This window comes from Pituophis catenifer, unplaced genomic scaffold, assembly GCF_029215685.1.
Source record: "Pituophis catenifer annectens isolate HBS135680 unplaced genomic scaffold, rPitCat1.0.hap2 SCAF_6, whole genome shotgun sequence".
In the NCBI taxonomy this organism is placed as follows: domain Eukaryota; kingdom Metazoa; phylum Chordata; class Lepidosauria; order Squamata; family Colubridae; genus Pituophis; species Pituophis catenifer.
In genome coordinates, this window is record NW_027256886.1 from 4872650 (window position 1) to 4881553 (window position 8904).

At 51.0% G+C, this 8904-nt stretch overlaps 1 protein-coding gene across 1 annotated transcript; it reads right to left on the minus strand.

Moving 5' to 3' along the window:
• Positions 1 to 381: 381 nt before the first annotated feature.
• On the minus strand, positions 382 to 2515 carry CAMK2N2 (calcium/calmodulin dependent protein kinase II inhibitor 2). Its single transcript, XM_070946090.1, has 2 exons — positions 2227 to 2515; positions 382 to 507 (listed from the first exon to the last, which is right to left on the minus strand). Exons 1-2 carry the CDS (start codon positions 2387 to 2389, stop codon positions 437 to 439), a joined length of 234 nt encoding a protein of 77 aa, XP_070802191.1. The 5' UTR covers positions 2390 to 2515; the 3' UTR covers positions 382 to 436.
• Positions 2516 to 8904: the final 6389 nt, after the last annotated feature.

The window sequence follows — 8904 nt, forward strand, 5'->3', positions numbered from 1 at the left end:
CGCCCGCCCGGCCGGCCTTTCCTCCCGCACCCCCACCCCAAAGACGCCTCTTGCTAAAAGGGTCGTTTGAAAACTCCGGGCTTGGGCATCATCGTCCCGTGTGTGGCAACGGTGGGTGGGTGGGTGGGGGGGGCAACGTTGGGATGACAAGGTCTCGGCGTCCCCCAGGCGCTCCTTGGAGGAGGAGGAAGGAAGGGGGGAGAGAGAGAAAGAGAGAGAGAGAGAGAGATGACGGTGTGTCCCCCCCCTCCCCAAAATCAGTTCCTTCTTCGGGCCGGGGTCGCGTTGGAGGTGGAAGGTGTCGCCAGCAGCCTCATCTTCTTCCGTGCTTTTCTGGTTTGTCCACAATCCCAACAAACATGCACAGCCAAAAGTGCTTGTAAAAATTCGGGGGGAAATCCGCTGCAGCTGGTGCAGAGGCGCTGCGGTGCCCGCTTTATACCCCGGACGGCGATTTCCCAGCCATGCCCTTCAGCACTTCGTCTATTCGATCGTCTTCGATGACCACTGCAAGGGGGGGGGGAGAGGGAGGGAGGGAAGGAAGGACAAACCCAACACGCGCCGTCAGGACGGGAGGCGCTGGGTCCCCCACCCCCCCCATCCAGCCCTCCTAGCCCCGGGGAGGGGAGGGGGGGTGTTAGACGGGCAGCTTTGGGCTCCGGGAGGCTCAGATTTCGAGTCCTCCCCCCCGCTTCCCTCCTTCCCCTCCCCGCGCCCATCAATGGAATTCCCGCTGGCCATAATTACTTATTATTATTATTATTATTATTATTATTATTATTATTATTATTATTATTATTATTATTATTATTATTATTATTATTATTATTATTATTATTTATTGGTTAATCTTTAGTGAGATTCACAGCCTTTGAGGCTGGTTAATAGCTCAGCAGCTCGAGTCCTAACCAAGGACCTAGGAACTGTTAAGGTTGTTGTTGTTGTTATTATTATTATTATTATTATTATTATTATTATTATTATTATTATTAGCTAATCTTTAGTGAGATTCACAGCCTTTGAGGCTGGTTAATAGCTCAGCAGCTCGAGTCCTAACCAAGGACCTAGGAACTGTTAAGGTTGTTGTTGTTGTTATTATTATTATTATTATTATTATTATTATTATTATTATTATTATCATCATCATCATCATCACCATCATTATTTATTTATTTATTTAATTTATATACCGCCCTACTCCCGAAGGACTCAGGGCGGTGAAGAGCCAAACAGTTAAAAATACATAAATGCAAAATTTAAAAACAAAGTCAAATCGAATTAAACAAATTTGGCCCAAACGTATTAAAAACCCCAATCATTTTTTAAAAAAAAAAACCAATTAAAATTTGCGTAATTAAAAAGAGGGAAAAGCCCCTCCTGGGAAATAAGGGCCCCTCCTTTGCACTTTCCAAAGGGGCTGGGGGGGGGGAAGAGAAGCGGTCGGAGCGCTCAAGTGACCCGCGTTGGGGAAAGGGGGCGGCTGGGCTTCTTTCTGGAAGGGGGGGGGGGGGCGCCGAGAATTCCTGCGCCAAAGAGGCCTGGTGGGGAATCAAGCAGTCGCTTGATTCCGTGGGGAATTTCAAAGCGGGGGGGCCGATGGGGGAGATCTATTTATTTTGGGTGGGGGGAAGAAACCCAGCGCCATCCAGCCGGCCGGCCCTCCCCGCTTTTCTGCGGCAGGCAGGATCCACCTGCGGGGTGGGAAAATTTACAGCGGCAGCCAAGTGCGGGGATTGGGGGTGGGGGGGTGGGGGGGATTGATTTGATTTGATTTGATTATATTTTTATACCGCCCCTTCTCCCCGAAAGACTCAGGGCGGTGAACAGCCATAACAAAACAATATACAAGACAAATTTTAAAAACCATATTCAAATAATGCGATTTTTTTGGCCGAATTGAAAATCCCCCCCATTCTACAACCATGTTTAAAACCCCATATTTAAAACCCGATTCAAATGATGAGGGTCCCATCAGACCGGCTTGCTGGAATAAGAAGGGGAAACGAGGGGGAATCTCAGCCAGGGGAAGTGGGGAGAGTGGGGAGGGGGGGCTCACATCCATTCAAACCCCCCCCCGTCTTCCCAGGAATCGAGGAGCGGGGCTCCCCCCCCACCCCCAATCCCCGCTCCCCATCCTACAGCGACCACCAAAGGGGGACAAGCGGCGGACGAGGACGGGGAAGGGGAGCAGGGATGATGAGGTTGTTGTTGCGGAGGCTCACTCACCTCGCTTGGCTCGTCCGATCTGGCCTAACTTGGGGGGCCGCTTGGATTGGTTGCCCCAGGAGTTGGTGTCCTGGAGGCGGCAGCTGAAGGAGATGTCGCCCACCTCGGAGTCGGGGCCATAGCGGGCCACTTTGTCGTCGTTGTAGGGCAGGATCTCGGACATGGTGGCGGGGCGCGGGGGGGACGGAGAGGTGCGGCGGGGAGCGAAAGAGGCAAAGCAAGCAAGCGCGCAAGCAAACAAGCGCCGACGATAGGAAAGAGCTCGCTCTAAGGTAGCCTGGCCGGAGCTTTGTTTGGAGCGGCGGCGAAGGAGAAGAAGGAGAAGAGCTGGCGAGGGTGGGCGGGCGATGGGCTCCGAGAGGCAGTGCGGATTCAGCCGGGGCGGGCAGGCGAGGGGTTGGGGGAGGGAAGCGCGTGCGGCGTCCAACAGCCTCGACCAGCGTCTGAGCCGAGCGCTTGGGACAACCCTACATCATAAAGGAAACCCGGGGCGGAAGGATGAAGTCATGCATCCGGGGCCGAACGCGCAGGGGCTCGGCGCGGGGAAGGTCCTCCTCCGGAGCCTTTGCGTGCAGCCCAGGGGCGGGGACAACCGGGGAGGGAGGGGTGGGGGAGAGAGGGAGGGAAGGGAGGGGGAGAGAGGGGAGGGAAGGGAGGGTAGAGAGGGAGGGAGGGGAGGGTAGTGAAGGAGGGAGGGGTGGGGGAGAGAGGGAGGGAAGGGAGGGGGAGAGAGGGGAGGGAAGGGAGGGTAGAGAGGGAGGGAGGGGAGGGTAGTGAAGGAGGGAGGGGTGGGGGAGAGAGGGAGGGAAGGGAGGGGGAGAGAGGGAAGGAGGGGTGGGGGGAGGGAGGGGTGGGGGAGAGAGGGAGGGAAGGGAGGGGGAGAGAGGGAAGGAGGGGTGGGGGGAGGGAGGGGTGGGGGAGAGAGGGAGGGAAGGGAGGGGGAGAGAGGGAAGGATGGGTGGGGGGGAGGGAGGGGTGGGGGAGAGAGGGAGGGAAGGGAGGGGAAGAGAGGGAGGGAGGAGAGGGGGAGAGAGGGAGGGAGGGTAGGGTAGTGAGGGAGGGAGAGAGGGAGGGGTGGGGGAGAGAGGGAGGGAAGGGAGGGGGAGAGAGGGAGGGAAGGGAGGGGGAGAGAGGGTGGGAGGGGTGGGGGAGAGAGGGAGGGAAGGGAGAGGGAGAGAGGGAGGGAAGGGACAGGGAGAGAGGGAGGGAGGGGTGGGGGAGAGAGGGAGGGGGAGTGAGAGAGAGAGAGAGAGAGAAAGAAAGTTGCAGTATAAGCCCCCCCCCTTAGAGCCGCCCACTTCTTCTTCTTTGACTCCGCCACTGGGGGCTTCGCGGCCTCCCATGGAGGGAAGCCCTCTCGGATGGGGGTGGGGGAGGGGGAGGACGACTGCCTTTTGGGACCCTTCCCCCCCCACGGCTCACAGGCATCGCTGCTTTCTATCTCCCCCTTTTCTTTTCTTTTTTGAGAATAACAGAGTTGGAAGAGACCTTGGAGGTCTTCTAGTCCAACCCCCTGCCCAGGCAGGAAACGCTACACCACTTCAGACAAATGGTTCTCCAACATCTTCTTCAAAACTTTCGGCAGTCGCGCTGGCCCTGATCGGCAGGCGAAAGCCCTGGCTGGGACATTCCGGAGAAAAGAATGCCGGGGTTCTTTGGGCTCAGGCGATGATGGCTCCTGAGCATGTGCAGAAGACTTTTCCCTTCGCTATGGGCTTCTCGATAGAAGAGGAGGATAACTTTGTTGTCACTTGGAATGTGCACTCATCCGCGTACATTAAAATGAAATTTTGTTGCATACTCAATGGGTCACCACCTCTAATATACACTACATAAACATGACTAAATACATACATACATACATACATACATACATACATACATACATACATCATACATACATACCAGTGGTGGGTTTCAATTTTTTTTTACTACCGGTTCTGTGGGCATGGCTTGGTGGGCGTGGCAGGGGAAGGATACTGCAAAATCTCCATTCCCACCCCACTCCAGGGGGAAGGATACTATAAAATCTCCATTCCCTCCCCACTCCAGGGGAAGATTACTGCAAAAACCCCATTTCCTCCCAATCAGCTGGGACTCTGGAGACAGAGAATAGATGGGGGCAGGGCTAGCCAGAATTTTTATTACCGGTTCTCTGAACTACTCAGAATTTCCACTACCGGTTCTCCAGAACTGGTTAGAACCTGCTGAAACTCACCTCTGATACATACATACATACATACATACATATATATAACATTATGTATGTACCCACATTTATTTCAAAATCCCATCCGGGATTATATACGGCTGGTCCTCGGATTCTTTGAGCCCGAAATTTCTGTGACTAAGCGAGACGGCGGTTTAAGTGAGTTTGGCCCCATTTTACGACTTCCTACCGTGGTTAAGTGAATCCCTGCAATCGATAAAGTTGGTTGCTAACGGAATCTGGCTTCCTTGTTGACTTTGCTTGTCAGAAGGTCACCAAATATCATCGCATGATCCCCAGGGATGTCGCGATGGTCATAAGTATGAACCTAGTTGTCAAGAATCAGAATTTTGATCCCGTGATTGTGGGGATGCTGCCAAAGGTCATAACTGGGGGAAATGGTCACAAGTCATGTTTTTCAGTGCCGTTGTAACTTTGAATGTAACTGTTATGGGTCTAGGACTACCTGTAAGGACCAAGTCTATTTGGTCAAATGGACATTCCCAAAATGCCTTCCTGTTCCCAAAGAGTAATTTTATGGGATCATAACATTCAGTTGACCAGACTCCATCCCTCAAGGGATTAAAAAGGTAAAGGTTCCCCTTGCACAAATGTACTAGAACATCAGCTAACTGTAAGGTAAAGGTTCCCCTTGCACATATATGCTAGTCGTTCCTGACTCTAGGGGGAGATGCTCATCTCCATTTCAAAGCCTAAGAGCCAGCGCTGTCCGAAGACGTCTCCGTGGTCAATTGGCCGGCATGACTGAACGCCAAAGACGCACGGAACGCTGTTACCTTCCCACCAAAGGTGGTCCTTATTTTTCTACTTGCATTTTTTAACGTGCTTTCAAACTGCTAGGTTGGCAGAAGCCGGGACAAGTAACGGGAGTTCACCTTGTTACGCGGCACCAGGGATTCGAACTGCTGAACTGCCAACTTTTCAATCGACAAGCTCAGCGTCTTAGCCACTGAGCCACTGCGTCCCGCTCAAGGTTATTATGGGGTCATTAAAAGAAGATGATGATAGCAAATATAGAAATTGGGCCGGTCACTCTCTCTGAGTCAAACTCGCATCACCAGAGTTGTCATTGTGGGGAAAACAGGAGGAGGAAGAATTATAATGTTCACCACCTTGAGTTACATCTAGTCCTCATCTTACAACAGTTCATTTAGTGACCGAAGCTACAATGGCATGGGGGAAAAAAATGGCATGATTTGTTTTTCACACAACCATTGCAGCCTCTCTACATAGTCATGTGATCGAGATTTAGACGCTTGCCGATTGACTCGTATTGCTGACAGTTGCAGTGTCCTGGGGGGGGCCACATGACCCCCTTTTGTGACCGCCTGAGAAGCAAAGTCAGTGGGAAGCCAAATTCACTTCATAATCATGTTCCTAATTTAACAACTGCTGTGATTGACACTTAACAATTGTGGCAAGAACGGTCGTAAAATGGGGCAAAATTCACTTGATTGTCTCGCTTAGGAACAGAAATTTGGGGCTCAGTTGTGGTCGTAAATCAAGGACTAGCTGTACTTATAAAAATAATACAGGCGAGATTAAAATAATACAGGCGAGATTATTAAGATCTAATAAGTAAATAAAAGCTTGGGTGAAATATGATTGCTTAATCCTGGTTTATTGAACAGACAGTCATTGGACGGGGTTGTCAGCATTCTGATGCTGCCATAAAAAAGACGAGGCTTGACTTTTCACCTACTTATTTTCTCTGTAGATAATATCCCCTAGGAGATGGGATGGGAGGGGGGAACATTCCTGTGGGGTGAGGTCAGAAGCTGGGGAGACTGACTTGGAAGATGGCCAATGAGAAGATGAGAATTGGGGAACGGAAAGGGAAGGGTTTGGGGGTCAGAGGGTTAGTATCGGCTACGATGAAGTCGGGGCCAGATCTGTCGTACTCAATAAATGGAATATTTCAGCAAAGATTAATTGTTTGGGGGTGCAATTTATTTGAGATGACATCGAAACCTGACGGGTTCAACAAGATTTCAAGGTTAAGGATTGATCTGGTGTGCATTATTGACACCTAGCTGGATTAGGTGGCGGTGGTAGTGGTTCCATTTTGGAAATGCGTCCAGGTGGGTTTCAGCTATGGCACCAACCAAGGCTCCAGGCCAGGGATGAGTTATGGCGATTCTTATCCGGGAATCTCTTGAGGCTTTCAATGGCGTAACTCCACAGGTTGCCAGATGTGAGATCTTGTTCATTCAACTCTAGGAATCAGTTGGGATTGTGGCTATTGTACCAGCCTCCTTGTTGCGCGGCAATCTGCCTGCCGGAGCAACTCAACTCTATGTCAGGCTTCTGACGGATGCCCTAATTAAATCATGAGCTCAAGCTAAGCTTCAAAAGAAATCCAGTTATTTATTAGGAGCTTCATGTCGGAATGTTCCAAGTGGAGCCAACTCTGACCCTACGTAATTTACGACCCAGGCTTGAACCTGTTTCCCCCCCCTCCCTCCAGAGTGTGTCATCAATCACATTCGCTAACGGAGCAATTTCGCGGATTGTAGAGGTCATACCCTCCGGCTGCTGTGGGTAACCCTGGGAGACAGCCTTGAGAGAGATATGCCTGGAATGTGCTTTTGTTTTTGGCTGCCGTGCTGCTTCGCCATTTTCCCATCCCCCTTGCCTATGGCAACTCGAGACCAGGCCAGGGATGTTTTGCGAGTTGACACTCTATCTGAGGGGCCGCAGTAGAGATCCTAAGAGTTATGGTCTTGGGGGACTTTGCCCCCCCCTCCAGGAGTGTGGATTGAGGTAGCTCAGAAGTTCATGGGCCTATCCCAGGTCACCCAAGAGCCTACACGAAACAGCGGTCACACACCAACTCTGGTCTTCTTGTCAGAGCAGTGGAAACAGGACCTGGAACAGAGGGAGTTTTCTTTCACACACACACTCCACATGGACAAATCACTCCCTGATGGCACTCAGATTCTGAGAAGCTGCCCCTGACTCCAGGGAGGTGGGCTTTATTCGACCAATCCACCCCTGGTGACTGATGGACCTGGATGGGTTCTAGAGGGAACTTGGAGTTATTCATCACGGTCTCTTTCAACATATACGAAGAATGTATACCGAGAAGACGGGGTCAACTTATTTTCAACATATACAGAGAAGAGAGGGGTCAACTTATTTTCCCAAAGCACCAGAGAGCAGGACAAGAAACAATGGATGGTAATTAATCAAGGAGAGAAGCAACTTGGAACTGAGGAGAAATTTCTTAACAGTGAGAACAATTAACCAGTGGAACAGCTTGCCACCAGAAGTTGTGGGTGCTTCATCACTGGAGGTTTTTAAGAAGAGACTGGACAGTCACTTTGCTGAAATGGTATAGGCCGTGATGGCGAACCTATGGCACGCGTGCCACAGGTGGCACATGGACCCATATCGGTGGGCACGTGAGCTCAGCTCTGACGCACATGTGCGGGCTGGGCAGCTGATTTTCGGGCCTTCTGGACCCACCAGAAGTAGGGAAACGGGCCATTTCCAGCCTCTGAAGGCCTCTGGGAGGATGGGAAAGGCTGTTTTTTGCCCTCCCCAGGCTCCTAGGGAGGCTCTTGGGCCTGGGGAGAGCAAAAAACGGGCCTACCGGGCACACCGTGCCATCACATGCCCAAAGCGGGGGGAGCACCAAGGGGGTGTTTCACGCACATGCGTGGGGGGTAGGGTACATATAATTATGGGTGTGGGCACACATGCACGTGACCCCCACATACTCCCCCCGCTTTTGGCACGCGATGGCAAAAAGGTTAGCCATCACTGGTATAGGGTCTCCTGCTTGAGCAGGGGCTGGATTAGAAGACCTCTAAGGTCCCTTCCAGCTCTATTCTGATTGATTGATTGATTGATTGATTGATTGATTGATTGATTGATTGATTGTCTGCTGCATGATTTGGCTGAAGCCCTAATTGTCACTTGGAATGAGAGGGAAACTGAGACCAAATTGCGCCCAATTAATTTCTAGGTAACATCATCAGTAAGAGCTGTGGTGGTGCAGTGGCTAGAATGCAGGCTACTCCTACTGACTGCCGGCTGCTAGCAGTTCAATTCTCACCCGCTCAAGGTTGACTCAGACGTCCATCCTTCCGAGGTTGGTAAAATGAGGACCCAGATTGTTGGGGGGAAATAGGCTGACTCTGTAAACCGCTTAGACAGGGCTGTAAAAGCACAGTGAAGCGGTATATAAGTCTAAGTACTATTGCTATCAGTGTGCTGTTGATGGTAAGATAATATCATCTGCGTGCTGATCAGTGCACTGATGATGTTACCTACTTTGGTAATGAAACGTCTGCAAGAAAACAATCCAGGGAGCACCAAAGACCTCACAGTTGAACTCTGAACCACAAATATTCCCTTGTATCAGCTTCTGCATTCAATTTATTCTAGGAAGTTAGCACCCACCCCTTTCCTAGAAGAATGAAATATTTTAGGAAATATTAAAA

What these genes read in the sequence shown, in the direction of transcription:
- CAMK2N2 (XM_070946090.1), bottom strand. Translation starts at nt 2,389, where the DNA reads ATGTCCGAGATCCTGCCCTACAACGACGACAAAGTGGCCCGCTATGGC. An exon ending in GATCGGACGAGCCAAGCGAG is followed by an intron (nt 508 to 2,226) that starts GTGAGTGAGCCT and finishes CCCCCCTTGCAG; the next exon opens with TGGTCATCGAAGACGATCGA.